This window comes from Budorcas taxicolor, chromosome 5, assembly GCF_023091745.1.
Source record: "Budorcas taxicolor isolate Tak-1 chromosome 5, Takin1.1, whole genome shotgun sequence".
Lineage (NCBI taxonomy): Eukaryota > Metazoa > Chordata > Mammalia > Artiodactyla > Bovidae > Budorcas > Budorcas taxicolor.
Genome location: NC_068914.1, coordinates 34,986,967 through 35,005,607, shown reverse-complemented (window position 1 = coordinate 35,005,607; position 18,641 = coordinate 34,986,967). Strand labels below are relative to the sequence as shown.

Here is an 18,641-nt window from a genome sequence, read left to right as displayed (position 1 = left end):
TGGTGTTATTTGCAATGCTGCATTTCATGTGACTAAGTCAGCATAAAGCAGCTGTTTGGTTTTAATAGTGAAATATAAATATCCTTACCTAGGCAGCCTAGTTTGGAAACACGTCTTATAGTGTTATACCTCCTATAAATTGACTCTTGAGATTTTGTTAGTATGAAGCTGGCTCCTGGGTTAACATGTAAATAGGATGCACTGTTCAGAATTTTTTCTAGTTATAAATCTTTCCATTCTCCTAAAATAAGGTAAAATCACTTCCCAACCAAGTTTTATAACTATATTCAGTTTGAAGGTTAGATGTTATCAGGACTGGGGATTTGGTAATGCAATGTCTCTATACAACTGAATGCAAAGATCTGTAAGTTTGTTAGAATAAGAGTATCTGAGTGACTTACTATAAATAATAAATGCGAGAGAGTGTGTGGAGAGAAAGGAACCCTCCTACACTGTTGGTAGGAATGAAAATTGGTACAACCACTGTGAAAAGTATGTACAGTACGGAGGTTCTTCAGAGAACTAAAAATAGATTAAGATATAATCCAGCAACCCTACTCCTGGACATATATTCAGAACAAACTGTAATTGAAAAAGAAACATGTATTACTATGTTCATAGCAGCACAATTTACAATAGCTAAAACATGGAAACAACTTAAATGCCCCTTGACATATGAATGGATAAATAAGAAGCGGTACATATACACAATGGAATAATACTCAGCCATTAAAAAGAATGAAATAATGCCATGATACTCACATCAGCATGGATACAACTAGAGGTTTCCATAAGAAGTGAAGCACCTCAGAAAGAGAAAGACAAACACCATATTTCACTTATATATGAAATCTAAAATATTCCACAAACAGAGTGAAAACAGACTCACAGATGTAGAGACTTGTGGTTACCAAGGGGGAGGAGAGTAGGGGAGGAAATAGAAATTGGGATTAGAAGATGCAGTCTACCATATACAGAGCGGATAACCAACACCATCCTACTCTATAGCACAGGGGACTGTATTCACTATCCTGCAATAAACCGAAATGGAAAAGAATAGAAAACAAAGGGATGTGTATGTATAACTGAGTCTCTTTCCTATATAGCAAAAATTAATACAACACTGTAAATCAAGTTTACTTCACTAAAATATATATATATATATATATATATTTTTTTTTTTTTTTTTGAGTGACTTAGGAAAAAAAACCAGGAACAGACTGACAAGCATGTACTGCATGACTCTGGGGGCACACCTGACGGTGCGGCTCTGAGCACAGAAAAGCTTCTTATGCTCATTGAGCACCAAAAATATAATATAAACTTCAGATTGTGTTATTCTAAAACTAAGACCTCTTATTTTTATATCTTGGCTTCTATATGAGAAAGAACAGTTGATGAACAGGGAACTAATAACTATTCTTTCTTGGCTGAGTATTAGTGAGGCAGGTAAAGGGCTTCTCTCATTGAAGGAAAGGAAGGCTAGTGAGAACCTTAGAATGTTTGACTTCAAGTTGTTGTGAACCTCAGAATCACTAAGGTGGGAATCACTACAGTGGGGCAAAGCCATGGATACGCTCCGAGAAGACCTTGGAGTCTAAGAAAAGAAAAACAGAAGATTTTGACGGCCTCTTTTGGATTGGCTAAGTTTTGAACTAGGTGAAGTATTGAGGTGGCCAAAAAGTTCATTTGGGATTTTCTGTAATATCTTATAGGAAAATATGAACAATATTTTTGGCCAAACTAGTAGTAGAAGAACTGAAAAATTCATCTTTACCTTGTTCTCAAATTGTGTGCTTTTTTACTGTGAATATAATCATACCATGTTATAATTGGACTGAAATCTCTGGCCTCTTCTTGGTGTAATGTTTATAAGTGCACGAAGTAAAATTACACAGGTTGACAAAAGAAATAAAGTATTTTGAAATGTGGTTATCAAAATGTTATGTAACGGGTTTTTTTAAGTTGTGTATTTCCTTATGAATTCATTAAGCAAAAGATCTAGTGCTTAGTCTAATAATTATTGAGAAGAAAAGATTAAATACTTTTAAGTAGCTATAGCAACTGTAATGTGATAGGAAAATATCCAAAATCTTCATTGGTAACAAAATCATAGCCATTATTAATCCTACTTGTGTTTGTTGCTTAGATTACTTGTTGAAAGGAATGCTAAATTTCAGTTAGAATTTAATAAAAATAAAAGTGAATTTTTTTCCTATCCAATTTACAGATTTTCTTTTTTGATTTCCATAGTAAAAGACTATATGACTTTTTTAAAATATAAGGACAAATAAAGAAAACTTACCTAATCTCTCCACAATACTGATCAAGAAATAGTTTCCCTTAGCTTATGTATTACTTCAAAAGATCTTAATTATATATATATATATATCTCCAGAATCCTTTGAGTCAAAAGGAGCGATGATGTGATAAATATCATGTAATAATTATAATTATTACATGATAATTACATGATTAATAATTACATGATATAATGATATCGTGCAATAAATATACTCATTGTATGTATAGATCTTTTCATTTTCTCTCTAAACCTTCAGATATACCTTCCTTTGTCATATAAGCCATGTTCATTTTGTTTTAAAAGACCAATGATTAATAACTTCTTCATGTTAATTATATCAGTAAGTTATCACACACACACATACACCCCCAAAACAGCTATGTTGTTATGTGTCTGTGTTTGTATGTGTCTACGCATGTTTAGGTGTATCCATATGTGTGCAAACACACACACACACACTACTCTTTGTGCGTGTGTATGCAGCCTTCACATATTTAGTTTTATATTACCTTTAACTCAATTTCTGGAAAAAGATTACTTACCACCATTTTAACTGCTTAGCTGAGCCCTGTCTAAATAGCACTGATAGTAGGAATTGTTCCCCGCTATTTAAGATTCAGAGAACAGCAGTGACTTTATTTTCTTAGTGTTTCTCTTATCATCTTGAATGTACTTCTTATTTGAAACCTCCAGCACATCCTGTTCACATTCGAAGTAGCTGTTTCCCTATGGCATGTAACAATATACTCACAGCAATGCATTGTGTTAGTACTTTTTACATTTATGTTTAGCCAATATGTTGACTACAGAATCTGAACATCATTCTGAGAACAGAGGAGAAAAATTAATAGTCAAATGATTCCCACCATTCCTTGAGTTTAGAGACCATGGTAATGGAAACTGAATTTCTGTCTTAGCAGCATACGGTAGTTAGAGCTCTTGGATGACTGCTTTTTAAGGAGCTCACTTTTTTTTTTAATTAATCAGTTTATTTTAATTGGAGGCTAATTACAATATTGTGGTGATTTTTGCCATACATCAACATGAATCAGCCATGGGTATACATGTGTCCCCCGTCCTGAACCCCCCTCCCACCACCCTCCCCACCCCATCCCTCTGGGTTGTCCCAGAGCACAAGCTTTGAGTGCCCTGCGTCATGCATCAGACTTGCACTGGAGCTCACTTTTGTAGTGAAGTCTGTGAGTAGCATTCAGATGGGCCTTCTTCCCAGTAAACTTGAACTATCTGAATCTCCAAATACTTACAGAGTGACTTGAAGAGAACTAAGGATACTGTTTCCCCTGATATTTATGCTGCTCCTGGTGTTTTGTAAGGCAGCTCCCTTGTTCCAAGCCATGGGTATGTCCTGCTGCACAGGTGCAGAAACGTGCAAGCCTCTTGATGTGACATGCGTGTCACTGTTTCATGGTCATGTTTGTATGGACTGATATTTTTTATCTTTATTTTAGCATAGAATGTTTTGGTGTTTCTTATTTAACAAAAAATAAGATTTTTGTTCAGTGACCATGTGGTTTATCTATTTTCTGCAGAAAATGCTTGACTACCTCAAGGAGAAAAAGGACGTGGGCTTCTTTCAGAGCCTGGCTGGCCTGATGCAGTCCTGCAGGTAAGCACCTGTCCTCCTTGCTTTAGTTCCACTCAGTGGTTGTATCTTCAAAAGTACTTGTTTTACATTACTGACAGTACTTATACACAGAAAATTTTTTTATTGAAACAACTTTTTAAATTTAATTTTTATTGGAGTATATAGTTGTTTTAGAATGTTGTGTTCACAGAAGATTTTCTTAATGGTAAAGCACACTTTCAAGTGGGGCAAAAATGTGCAAGTGTCTTATATTCTATCTTGCTGTTAAATGTTAGTAATGTCTTCATTACTAACTTGTTCCATGATAATAATGTTTTAAAATAGTCTTCCTTGTGCTTAAATAGGGACCTTGGAGAATTAATGTATATTCTCCATATTTGAAAATGAATACTATATGATTTTTGAAAACCATAAAATTCCATTTCATTTTATCTGTGAGCCTTGAGATCATGTCTCACCTTCCCTACAATGATCCTTAACCAACTAATTTATGATCATTTTGTAGTTTTTACAGTATTTAAAATCATTCAGATAGCATTTGACTAAAGAACCTGACACGTACTTAATGTGAGAAGCTATTCCAACTGGAAAAACATGATTATTATAATTATATTTCAGTATGCCTGCTGACTCTGTAATGTTCTCCCAAGTTGAAACCCATTTATGCCAGATACTTGACTTTCACATGGATCATTTCAGTGTGGCCCCTGGAGAGGTAGTCTGCTATGAAAGCACACTATTGGTAGACATTGAGTCAGGGTATGTTTTCAATGCATAATAACATTTGGTTCTCACTTCATGATATACATTTGCCCTTCTGAAGAAAGGAAAGGTTCTGTTAGTCCTCTAAATGTTTTTCTCCCTGTTATTGCAGCGTCCTCGACCTAAATGCATTTGAGCGGCAAAACAAAGCTGAAGGACTTGGGATGGTGACTGAGGAAGGATCAGGTACTGCTCACTTAAATTAAAAAGATCACCTGTCCCCACTTCTTCCCTAAAATTACCTTTCCAGTACAGAGAGATGTGAGGTTATCTAAATGGACACCGTGCTTATGTGACTCATTTAAAAGTTCATAGTTAGACACCCACGTAGGTCACATCCAAGACCCCAGACCTAACCTTCCATGTTGGTAATTGACTTCTTTTTATTCCAGACCCACTGTCTGTGACTTTTCCCCTAGCTGGGTAGTAGATAAAGAACCCTTATCAGAGAATTATATCTAAAATTATAAAGTGCATGGATGAGCCAAATTAGAAAATGTTTGACTTCCTTTGGCCATTTTAGCAAACTGTCAGGTTTCTAGATTCTGTCTCCTTAGGATTGTAATGCTTTCAGAGCCTTCAGGCCATCAGTATTCTTAATTCATTATCCCTTTTAGCTCAGTTCTTCTATTTGATAAATCCGTATGTCTTTGCAAGTACAAATTGTTTAAGAAAATAAATTAAAAAGTAATTTTTGTGTTTAAATAACTTTGATCATTTAATGTACATGTGCATAAAAATAACCCACATAATAGAGTTTTTTCTCTCTTTAAATAGATGTATAAACTAGAAAATTTAGCACACTGTGCATTTAGAGCAGAAATAATTGTTCCTTCACATTCATTTTGGTATCTATTAAGAAAAAAGTATCTTCTCTATTTTTGGTTTTGATTTTTTTTTATTATTTTGTGTTTGATTTTTAAATTATTTTAGTTTGAGTAAGGCCCCGTGTGTTTATCTGTTTTTGTTTGTTTTGTCTGGTTTGGAGTTGTCATCTTATCAATGTATTATTAGTTTTAGAACATTGGGTCTTCTAAAAAACTACGCTTACTGCAAAAAAATAAATTTTCTCCCCTTTGCCATTGGTAGTCTGCTTGCCTTTCTGAAATATTTTAGAATTAACAAATCTTTCTAATTATCCCTATATATTTTTGTTCTCACAATAGGAAAAATAATTTAGTTGCATTTTTCTTCCTGTATTTTAAAGATGATCATTTATACATATTCTAATGCTGCTGCTTCTATATCACCTGTGTAATTTTATTTTCTGCTTGGCATTTGAATGTAGAAGTTCAGACATCAAGTTAATACTTGATTATTATTGGTTATTTAATTGGGTTAGCTACCTTCAGGAAAAATCACCAGCAGAATTCTGAACTTACTTAGATATTCTGAAAAGGAACATCAAGCTAAATATCTTCATTACTAACATTTGTGTCACCAGTTACAACTCCTGGCCTATTGCACCTGTCTGGAGAATTCAGAGCCACCACAAAGCCCATATCCCATTAACTGCATTGCCTTTAAGGTCTCACAGAAGTCCTAGGGTTTTTCCAGCTATAAAGTGCCTAAAAATGAGTCAGTCCTCTATGTAAAGTCTGACTTCCCTGTTTTGGAATTAGAAATCAATTTTATTTTCCCCTGCAGTTTTTACCTAATGTACCAGAGGTTCTGAACATAATGCTATTCATCTTTCTGTGTCACTCTTTATATCAGCTCCCACAAAGAAATAGTGACCACACAGGTGTATTTTCCTGGCCTCCTAGACTTTTATCAACCAGATATGGATTGGAATAACACCTGTGAGTCCCAATTCAGAAATAACTTGATAAGAACAGCCACCCTGATGTAAGAATTAGTTCTGTCTCTCAATATGAGATTGGTTTGGTTAGTTTATTCTTTTTAAAGATGCACACAAAAGTTATTGCCCAAATAGATTAACATGTTTATATTTTATTTCCTTACAAACAGCAAAACAAAAACAATGTCTCAACTTCTTTTCTTTTTCCCCATTTCCTTTCCTTTCAACAACTGTCCATGTATATTCTCCCTTCCTCAGTCATCACTCATGAGCGTGGTAATTATTAAAAATCAACTGCCTTTTCTTTATTTGCTCCTTTATTTGTTGTTAGCTTGATGTATAGTCTTGATAGTGACAGTTTTTGTGTGTTTTTCCTTTTCCAGACCATTTTAGCAAGTAGATTATTTACTTTTCATCATTATGCATCCTTTTACTTTGAAAACTTATGTATCAAGCTTTCCTTTTTTTTTTTTTTTCCTTCCTATGAGGATGTGTAGTTATTAACATAGTAGACATGAAGGGACAACAAGCATTTAAATGATGGTTTTGGATTTGTTTGGTTCTGTTCTTTCATTTAAAAGAAGTTCTGGTGGACCCAGTGTTTGCAACTATTGTGTAAATGATTGAATGTGTGCAATAGTTTCCCTGTGGCGTTTCTGTTTTGGACATACTGTGGCTTTATGGCTGCACCAAGTGGTGCATGGGAAAATCAAAGCTGATCCAGGGTGGGTGGTGAATGGTAGAGTCTCCTTTTAGCCATTGGACTCTTCCAGTTCACTTCCAACTATTAAGAGATTTACAGTTTTTCTCTATGCCTTTGAAAATATCATATATTAAAAACCTTCTAACATGAAATGAACTTTCATTCTTGAGATCAAATTTAAAGAACACTAGTAACAGTAGCAAGTATTTACTCTTCAGGCTAGCATAATAACAAGGATGGCATTGATATTGCAAGGTAGTCTCTAAAAGGCATGACATATGATGGTGATAAAGAAGGGATGAGATTTTCTTGAACAGTATTTTGTGTATCAACATGGCTTCAGAGATTAGGTTGTGCTTTCTCAATACACACTGCTGCCTGCATCAAGAGGCCTCTTAGGAGACCATGCAATGACAACTCATTAGCTCTAATGATTATACTATTTCCCAGATTGAGAACACCTATACTGACTCTATCTTTGGCATATTTAAAAAATTTTTGTTATGTGGCCATTCTTTTAAAGATTCTGCAACTGTTAAGAAAAGTATGTACCCTTATAGGAGAAAGAACCTAGGTCATCCCTCTTGGAAAATGTAGAAAAGCCTGAAAAATCTGAATCCCTTAGTGATCTCATTGCTTCAGAGCTTGAGGCTTACGCAGTATAAGCTCAGGACTGAGAAAATAATCTGATAGATCCAAATCGCCATCCTAACCAATTGTCTTTATTAAGCTAAATCTGTTCCTGATGATGAAATGACCATAAATCATATCACTATGGAAAATGTGTTACTTAAATACATGAACTTTTTCATACCCATGACTTTCCCATGGTGTTTTCCCTGTTTTATAAATAGAGTGAGGCAAAGTGAGATTCTATGGCTTGTCCAGGGTCACACAGCAATGTGGCAGGATCAAGGCTAAAATGCAGGCATTCTTTCTCTCTTTAATTTGCCAATTCCACAAGCCAATCCCCTTCCCTGGGGATTATTTTGTGTAGTAGTCTAGTAGTCTGGGGGACTTATTTTGTGTCCAGTACATTGGCTTAGGTTAAAATTATTGGCTCCCTAATGTCTCCCTTCAAAGGAACCCTGCTGTTGCCAATTTTTGAATCCACTGTTAAGTTTAAATACCACTTTTAAGCTTTTTAGGATTACACATGATATTCCCCATCTGGGTTGAGATAACATTAGGAAATACATGCTCCTTCAAGGTTTGTATACAGCTGTCCCTCGATATCCATGAGGGATTGGTTCTAGGACCCTCTTCCTGCCCACAGATGCTCAAGTCCCTTATATAAAACGGCGTAGCATGGTCATACCTCTGTTCCACAAATACAGGACAGCTGTGTAAGACTATCGGACTAATTGTTGATATTCCTTTTTCTATACTGTCATTGTCATGTAAGTTTGCCATGTATCCTTATCCCACCTTATTAAATTTCCCTCATTTCTCTTGGGTTGGCAAAAAGTCCTACCTGGTTTTTCCATAACATCTCACAGAAAAACCTGAAGGAACTTTTTGGCCCACTCAATACAAAAGTCTGGACTTGCCGCTTGTTAAAAAAAAAAAAATCTTCAGATGTGTTTAGATTTTGTGATGTGCTCAGTGTTGTCTTCTCTGTATATTTTTTAGTCCTATATGTTTTATTTTACTATATGAAATGAAGTTCAAAACCAAAAACTTCTATGAATTTTTGAAATTTCATTCCATCCTTGGATTTTTGATTTGTTTCTCCTCAGTAACATTTATCCTCATTACAAATTCATGATGAGCTTGAAAGTGCAATTTTTCTTCTTTCAAACATTTTCTTGGAATATAGTTGAAGACACTGCATTATATTTTTAATCATTTTGCAGGGATCCTTGACTTCATAAACAAGTTAAAATATGCAAGCTGATCTGATTCCTCAGAAATTGTTTGATTTTCTAAAATGTTATATAAAACATTAATACAAGTTAAGCTTCTTCCATTTCCACCTGTATTTGGTAATGTGTTGCGTGGAGGTTCTTGCCTATATATTTATAGTGACCTCATGAAGTCTATGTGAAGTTGAGTGAAAAGGTTTCCTTTTAATTAATTAATCAAAAGGATAATTGTAGCAATATTTAAATATTGACCACCCTAATTTTTTTTAGTGTTTTTTGTGCTTAATTATTTATTGGCTATCTTCCACCCCAGATTGTCCCAAGGGTACTTTCCCACATGGAATCCAGTAGACCCTGGTATCCATCTGGATCCTAACTATATCACTCTTCCATTCCTGTGTAAATATTCTCTTCAAGGAAAGCCTATGGTTCATGGCACTAAATAGGTTTTTTTAAAACATCCCTGCATAGTTTTTAAACTTTGAAGCACTCATTTAAAATTGAGTTGCTATTACATGCTAGATACTGTCCTAGACATGGGATTTATATAGGAAATCCAGAGTATTGTGTAGAGAGACTTGTAAATAAGCAACTTCAGAGCAATGCCCTCTGTCTAAAAGAAAACTGAGCTGATACTTAGCTGCCACAGCTGGGGGAAGTATATCATCATAGATGTAACACACAGCCTGAAGTAGAAGTTTATCTGGTAGATAAGAAGGCAAAGAAAAGCATCCCAGTGAAAGAGATCCCCATATGCCAAGTTTAAGGTACAGAGCATATGGGAGAACAGTAACCTGGTGTCATTGAAAAGAAATGAACTCACTAGAGGATGGAAAGGTAAGGACCTTCTTTACCCTGACAGGGAACTTGCACTTTCTTTCTGAGACCTTGGAGAGCCATTATATAAGTAACACTTCTGTGATATTATGTTTGTGTGTTGATTCGCTTGGAATCTAAATTCCCACATTCACTCTTCAAAATGCTTCCAGTAGAATCTACTAACTAAAATTCACAGATTTCTCGGTCTCAGTAGTGCTAGCATACCAAATAGACTCTCTCTCTATATATATATATATAGATATATATATTTCAGCTAAAAAAAAGGAAAAAAATGAAGAGAGGCTATAAGAAAAGCAATCTGAAATCATGTTTGAAAGCAAAAGATTTTTTTCTCCACTGCTAGCCTTTAATTCTATTATCCATATTATCTATTATCTAATTTATTTCATACAGTGGTCATTTTTATTATCTAGGAATGCATTTTAGACATGGTATTAGGTTGTTACCTTGGTTGAAATAAATGCATTTAATCAAATTATAACTGATTTATTATATTCACAACCCACTGGAATTACTTCAAGCCATTAAAACTTCACATTGATTTCTATTGTGCTTTGCATATTTCAAAGCAGTTGAACTTGTTTGAACCAATTTGATTCTCGCAGCAGCCCTGTGAATTATGGAAGTCAGGAGATTGTTAAGTCCCATATCAAAATAATGAAAAAAGAGTCAGAAAGGTGAATTGATTTTTCCAAAGCCACATGTCTAAAATATGGTTTTCCCTGGGTTCTAAAATTGAAAACAAGTTAGGAGTCCACAATTTAAGATAAACAATAGGCAAAATGATTGTTAGTCAAAGATTGATTACTGCTGTGAACTTTATGAAGTGGAGGAACTATGACACCCTGCATTTAGAGAGACCATACAGTATAGAAATTACCTGTTTGTTGCCTGACTGTGACCTTCTTTAGGTTAGGAATTGTGTCCATTAGTCTTTTTTATCCCCAGCATCTCACAAAGTGCCTAGCACACAGGGGACATGTAATGAGTGTTTCTTGAAGTTTACTGAATTCAAGTCTTTTACTTGTTAATAGCTCTACGACAGTAGTCAAGTTACTTAATTTCTCAGTTGTTTCCCAAACCACAAAATGGGGTCATATCACCTCATTTTAGGATTATTGCAAACATGAAATGAAATGATGAGAAAATATGTCTAGCACAATGCCTAGCACACTAGAGTCACTAACTGAATGCTAGCTATAAATCCAGTTTCAAGTTTTTTATTCTTGGGGAATTCCCTGGTGACCCACTACAGGGGGCAGGAGTTTGATCCCTGATTGGGAAATTAAGATCCCCAAAGCCACAAAGCATGACCAAATGAATAAATCATAAATTTTTTATTCTTTACTATTTGAGTTGTAATATTTTTTAAGCAGCTATATTTAGATCATTTAAGCAATGATACTAAACCTACACACGTGGAATTAAATACCTAACTTTTCACTATTTAAAAGTATTTTTAGCCTTTATCCTTCAGTTTTTCCATATACAAAGTAAATACTTAAGTTCTCTAAAGATCTGTGATCAGAATTATTTCTCCCATGACAATGGGGCCTCTTGAGAGCCACTTAACAGTAGATTTTAGGGAATTGTTCAATGCAGCCAGTCCCATGTTTCATACTACTCACTTTTTTATCTCCACATTATAGAGATATTGACATAGCAAGACCCTACAACACTGGAGATCTTAGTCTTCTGGAGTCTATTAATGCTTATGCAATTGTTTATATATTTAATAGTCTTTTTATTTATTTCACTAATTTTAGTAACAGTTATTGATAATTATTAACAATTAAATCTTTTCTGAAGCTAGGTCTGCAAATGTTGAGCTATATCTATGGACACTCTAAGTAAAAACAACTTTGTTCTAATTGAACTTAAGCAAAACTTTGTGTACTTTTTTATTAATTGATAAACCATTTGGGAGTAGAAAAGCCTTTTAAAGTATTTTAATTTTATTAAATCTCTAAAAGAGGAATCACTTTTTATTGGTAGCTTGAATAAATAAAGTCTACCTAATATTATTTTCAGATGAAAATTTATATTTTTTATAATATTTGGTCCATTAAAATTAAGGCAACTTTTTGAAAATATAAACATTCTTAACACCTAAGTTCACGTAACTGTATTTATCACATAGGGATGTTGTTCCCATCTTTATTTAGTGTCATTGCCATTGTTCCTAATAATATTAACCTTTTTACAACTGATAAAAAAAAAAGGGTCAGATAGATTACGTAGAGCCAGTGAGGTATACAGTATACATTTTCCATTCATTTTATAGATGAGAAACCTAAAGCACAAGAAACAAACTCATCATCACAACAGTATTGAAATAACTTTCCCCTTTATTACTGAGTTAGACATGATAAGCCCTTTATAATTGAAAACAAAACCAAAGGAGTGCCCTTCACAATAGCTACATTTGGCCATCATGCAGCTATTGCAAATAAGATATTGAAAATGTAAGAGCACTTTCAACTACATTTTACTCCATTTCGTTATTTCTTATTAACCTTAGTTTCCATCTTACAATGGAATTTCTTTTGCGCACATCCCAAAATAGACTGGTGCTCCTGTACCTTCTGCAGACATAAAGCCATCCTCCATCTTTGTTCCTGCACCACCTACAGGCAGCATGGGCAATGGCAGCATTTTAATCAGATAGGAATGTATTCATTAACCAGCAGTACCCTAGTCAATAACCTGGTACCGCCTGATGGCAAATGAAGGCTTGACCTGCCCCCTTTCCCCTCCCTTCTCTCTCTTGTTCTGCTGTGTGCAGCGTGTCCACCGTAAGTGAAGTCACTTGTGTGTGATTTTGTGTACAGTCTAAAAGATACTGTGCATGCCAACAAAAAATAAAATGTTACATTATAAATTAATGTGCATTGTACAGAGCATTTCTAGGTACACTGGTAGACTACATGTTAATTTATTTCAGTCTTAACTTTTCTGAATACTTTCTACCAGGGGTTACTTATTCCACATTGAAGTTATGAAGATTGATAGTATGTCCTTGGTTTTATTGATTCAATTTTCTGAAAGTCGAAAAACAAAACATTTTAGATGGGTTCAACAAGGAAAAAGTCAATAAGTCTGTGTAACTAACTCATAATATTTTGATTTAAATGTCATTTTAAAGTATCTTTATGAAATGATACAAAGTGTCATCAGTGAAGAGTTTAGTTTATTAGTCTAGACTGTTCCTTTTTTCCTATCCTGTCATGAATGTAAACACTGAGAAATGGGCTTATCAGCCATGTACTGAGATTCAAAACAACATGCATTTAAACATTTAGATTTGCCATGTCACATTTATAGACATGGTGATCTTAGTTTGGTCACCAAATATCATATCTTGCAGGCTCATAGGGAAACCAGTACAGTGATTTTATGTACTTTTTTTAATGTTTATATTAGTTTTCAAAATGGTTTTGCTTCCTAACCCTCCCATTATATGAAGCCTCTCACTTTGAAAGTCACAGACTGCAGACTGGTAAGTCCATCACTTCTCTATCATTATGATCATTCATAATTTCAGTTATAGTAAACACATGATCATTGCATAGTTTTCTTTCCTAGCCCAAAGTATTTCCAGTCTGAAAAGTTATTATTATTATTTTTTAAATACATGAGTATATTCATTCACTTGCCAAACAACATTTGTATGTTTTTTGTCATTTTGCTTTCTAAACAAATTGAGATTCCAGAGCATACACTCATAATGTTGACAGTGCTTTTTTCATGGACACTCTATGCTTTTAAACTCAGCTTTCATTTGTGTGGTGCTGGTTTTTTGTTTGTTTCCTTCTCTGTGTTTTTGCTTTCAGAGTAACTTGTGATCAAGGTACATTTATATTGAAATAGAGCTGAAATATCTGAGCCCTTTCCTAAGGCTTCATCCTGGCCCCCGACACGTGTAGGTAGTGTTGAATGATGCAGAACACCTCCAATGGCTGAGATGTCCTTTGCACGTTGCTTTGTTAGAGTTAGCAGCTCTCTTAGCCAGAGTCAGCAAAGTCTTTCTTTTGGTTTGGTATTTGGAGTTAGGTCCGCTTACCAGTTCTTCCTCCTCTGGAAGGAATGCTACAACTAATGAGCGCTCTATTTGGACAAGCTCACGAGAGAATTGATTGAAATGAGTTAAGAAACATTTTCTAGTCATTTGGAATTTTCACAGAAATCCCTTAATTAATATGTGAATACAAGAAACTTATAGCCCTGTTTTATGTATATATCGAACGCCTTTGTATTGAAACATTTGGTCAGACTCTAGGAACAAAGCAGATTTAACTTCCACATTTGTAAGAGATGCAGAGATCCTACACAAAAAGAAAGATAGAAAGGGGGGAAAAGTTCAAATCTCTATAAACCTCTTCAGGTTGTTTCTAAAATGTTGCCAAACCCATGCTGCTACTTTTAACAGAGAGAGATCTGAGTTTTTAAGAGTCAAATGTTCTTTTCTTACCAAGAAAAAGTGCATCTATCTGTCAAGCGCATGATCTTAAGAGCTTCAGATAGAAAAGTGGCTATGATTTGTGACTGTTTTTGGTTCAGACGATGCTAGATGAATATGCAAGTTTGATGGAGGTGGGGATACAAAGGGAGGTTGAGGCTAAAGTGGTTGATAACATTGGGTCCCTCTGGACTTCCTGCAGGAGAAAAGGTTCTGCAGGATGACGAATTCACCTGTGACCTCTTCCGCTTCTTGCAACTGCTTTGTGAGGGACACAACTCAGGTTTGTGAGACCCCAGACCATTCATGGTACCCAACAATAAGCATTTTGAAGCCAGTAATAACAGGAGCCTCTGCTTTGCTAGTGATTTCACTTAATTCTTTTTTTTCCCCCTCTAAATAAATCCTTTTAAGGTGTTGATATTCTAAAGAGAGATTTTTTTTAGTGATAAAACTACAGTAATGCTGAATGTTCTAAAGGAATAATTAATACACTATTGCTTGAATGGCATTGTAGGCAGATTCTTTACCATCTGAGTCACCAGGGAGCCCATTTGAATAGCATATGGGTGCAATCAATAATTTGAAAAGCAAAGCTCTAGAATAGCATTGGTTTGTACATTTTACACATATATGCTATTTTTTAATTAAAATTGACTTGCTTGAAGACAGTTTTTAGGTTTTAAAAATGTAGTGTGCATATTTGATATAAAGAAAATCTCAGGAAATTTTGTTCACAATGTAGACTTTCAAAACATGAATTTCATAATTCTTATTAGTTGTTCTCATGCTGGAGAAGACAGCTGATAGAAAGATTCAGATTGTGAAGAAAGATGTAGATTAAATACAATAAATAGCTGTGGAGACATATGTAGGTTTATTTCTTTTTTACCTCTTCTCTTTAACTGGGGGAAGCTACTTCACTATGTAACTTGCCATGGTGTATTTCCATTCGTTGTTTATGTATCGTATGTATTGAGCTTTCCATCAGGCTTGTGCATCTGTGAAGGCAGCAGCTTTATTTTGATTTTTTTTCCTTTCCCCAACATTTAACACGGTATTGAAGAACAAGAGATTATGGAACAAATCATTTAATTACTCCACCCTACAGGATGGAAGTCCTTTTCAGTCATTCACATGCCCAGAGCTCTAGAGCAAGGACTCAGGAAACAGGTGAATTCTTAGGTGAAATTTAAATATTGATATTCTGTGAAGCACCTGGGTTTGTTTTTGAGGTGCTCACTTTTTATGGAATATATAAATAATTCAAACTATCAGATATAACACTACAGAAGCTGCAGTGATTTTGGTGTAGACATCATTTGCTCTTAGAATTATTCAAAGAATTCATTTTAAATTTTTGAATGCACTTTAATAACATCTTTTGATCTGTAGATTTTCAAAATTATCTGAGAACTCAGACTGGCAATAATACAACTGTCAACATAATCATCTCTACTGTAGACTACCTTCTGAGAGTTCAGGTACGTTGCTTTATATTAGTAGCAATTGAAACGTTGGCTAGTTGGCATGATATGGCAGTTGTGAAACTGACGTGATATAATGTGTTTTGACTTATGAGGTCAAAACTTATTGAGGTATTTTGTCTTTGATCACAGTCTTTCCCCAAATATTAGACTGAAACTGCCACTATTGTCTTTGCCTCTGATTCTGGCTCTTACTTTATTTTCTTTCTATAAGTGGGAATATTTTTTCCCTGCAGTTTTTAGCTGGATGGCATTTTTAATTCCTGTTCAATTTGTAAAGCATGAACATGCTCTTTTCTTTCCTCTGTGGCTGATAAATAAATGGGAGAAGACTATTTGAAACATTACTAAAAATGGGAAAGAAAGGCGTTCAAAATACCTAACACACACTTAAATATAAGAGCCTGAGGTCAATTCTTTTCAGCTCTCCAAATGTCTGATGAAAAAATTCAGCCTAACACTCTATCACTTAAAAATATCTTCAATACTGTAGTAATGTTCTCCATGTTACTAGAACTGAATCTGAAGGTGTAGGTCTCTTAATAAAATTTCATACTTTTAATTTTCATTTCATTTAGAAGGAAATCAGGTGTAGTACTTTTAAAATCACAAGCTCTCTGTTTCTTGCTTAATCTTTGAATATGTAAAAGCACAACACTCTTACCTAAAACTAATGGAGAAAAGGCTAGTTCTGAAACAAATATATCAAGAAGCTTTGCTGAAAATGTATCTGTAACTTTCAAAATAATATCTCAAGACCTGAATGTGGTTTACACAGTAGCCCAAATTATATTATTCATTTAGGCAACTAAAATTCCTTTAAAATGTGAGCTATTGTTGAAAACATCCTGTTTGGACAGATCAATCATATTTAGATGTTTATTTACAATTGTTGTCAGTATTTATAAGGAATCCAACCAGTTTCTTCCAGGGCCTTAATACAAGTCAAGAACATTCTGAAATTCTCATTAAAGAAATGTTATTGGCTTTACTGGAGAAAAGGTAGACTAGATGTTTATATTCTATGATTTATCTAATTTCTGTGTTCACATAGTAATATTTAACTGCTCTATGGATAAATACACATTAGTGTTATGAATCCTTATGTTTGCAAATTTGAAAGTCATCAGAGACAAAAAGTCATTTTTAAAGCTAAGTTTTCTGCTTGTTTTCTCTCCAGATGTTATTTGTATCTAGGGAGGATTTGCTGTATTTTATGCTTAGGAAAATCATTGAGAATAGTGTTTATTTCACAGATATTTTTGTTTGCTTCCAATCTGTTATTTAAAATGATTTCCTTTAAAGAGTCCAAAACTGGACAGGTCTTTGATAGTTTCTGAATGTGCCTTAATCCTAAATCCTATCATCTCTTTTTTTTCAGGAATCAATTAGTGATTTCTATTGGTATTACTCTGGGAAAGATGTCATTGATGAACAAGGACAAAGGAATTTCTCCAAAGCTATTCAAGTGGCAAAACAAGTCTTTAACACTCTTACAGAGTACATTCAGGTAAACTTCTAAACATTTCTGTTATTTGAAAAAGAATGAGAAAAAACAGTCAACTGGTTAGCATTAAATTCCTTGGAAAAATGCAGCATGGCTATTTTCCTGCTGTCATCCACATTTCCTAATGACTCCTTCTGTAGAATCTTAGCCAATGGGTCATTTAAAATGAGATGTAAAGTTATATGGAATGAACTTGCTTTACCACTGGCAGGATTGAGATATCTATCATAAGATACCAAGGCATGAACCATGAGGTTGAATGCATCGTATCTCCAATACCTAGTGTATATAATAAGCACTCAATAAATATTAACGAAGGAGAGAGAAGTGAAGGAGAAAGGGCAGAACTTTAAACCACTTTTTATAGTATTCTTGTGAAAATGAGGAGGGAGTTTTTTAGAAACCTTATAAAAAGGGAAAGAGCATTAAAAAACTTCACTTTAATGTGTGTGTGTGTGTGTGTTGTCAACTGAAAAAAAAAATATTGCACAATCTAAAAGTTGGAAGTTGTGTTTTATTTGGTGGACTTACTTAGGACTTAAACCCAGGAGCAGCCTCTCAGTTCTGGGCAACTGTTCTAAAAGGTAAGGGAGGAGCCAGGATATGTAGTTTTTTGCAATAAATAAATAAACTAGTCAGAACATCAAAAGATTATAATTAAAGAAAACCATTAAAATCTGAAATTAGTGAATTTTGTGCTTTTCTATGTATGGGAAGATGCATGAGTCTGGTCTCCCTGAAATCATTCCTTTGATACGCACCTTAACTCTCAGGGCCTGGATCTTGCTTTTCTCCATCCTGAATCCCCTCAGGTACACCATTTGGGTGGCTGCAGTGGTTGCTGGCTTGATGGTGACAGCATCCTTTGTTTAATTAAATGGCAGGCTGCATTCTCTGTCCACGCAGTATGTGTGTGTGTACATATATGTGTGTATATACGGATATATTATATAGTAATACAATGTGATAATTATAATATAGGTAAAATTTTCAAGTCCCATGAATAATATACATTTTTCACATTGATTTGCTTTATATTCTTCTTGGGGTAGACTTCTAGTTTTGACCTGCAGATTCTTAAAAGAGTTTATAAAATGCTTCTTTCTTCAGCAAGCAAGACTTTGCCATTTTCTAGAAGACTTGTGTCCATGGCTAATATTACTCTGACTCCATCACTGTGATTGAAGTGTCATGTACAAAAGTAAAATAGGAGGAATAAACTTACAGTTTATTTTGTCAGACAAAACATAGTCTTAAGGGGGAAAGGGTTAAGTAAAAATAACAGACTGTGTCTCCAAAGCCTGGC

General features: G+C 34.5%; 1 protein-coding gene across 1 annotated transcript in view; it reads left to right on the top strand.

Moving 5' to 3' along the window:
• The window catches only part of RYR2 (ryanodine receptor 2), a 582,989-nt gene that overhangs the window by 493,308 nt on the left and 71,040 nt on the right, over positions 1 to 18,641 (top strand). Inside the window, exons 83-87 of the mRNA XM_052640524.1 lie at positions 3,856 to 3,932; positions 4,786 to 4,859; positions 14,544 to 14,624; positions 15,737 to 15,825; positions 17,210 to 17,338. Of these exons, the coding sequence (XP_052496484.1) occupies positions 3,856 to 3,932; positions 4,786 to 4,859; positions 14,544 to 14,624; positions 15,737 to 15,825; positions 17,210 to 17,338 (450 nt within the window). The remainder of the gene's footprint in view (positions 1 to 3,855; positions 3,933 to 4,785; positions 4,860 to 14,543; positions 14,625 to 15,736; positions 15,826 to 17,209; positions 17,339 to 18,641) is intronic.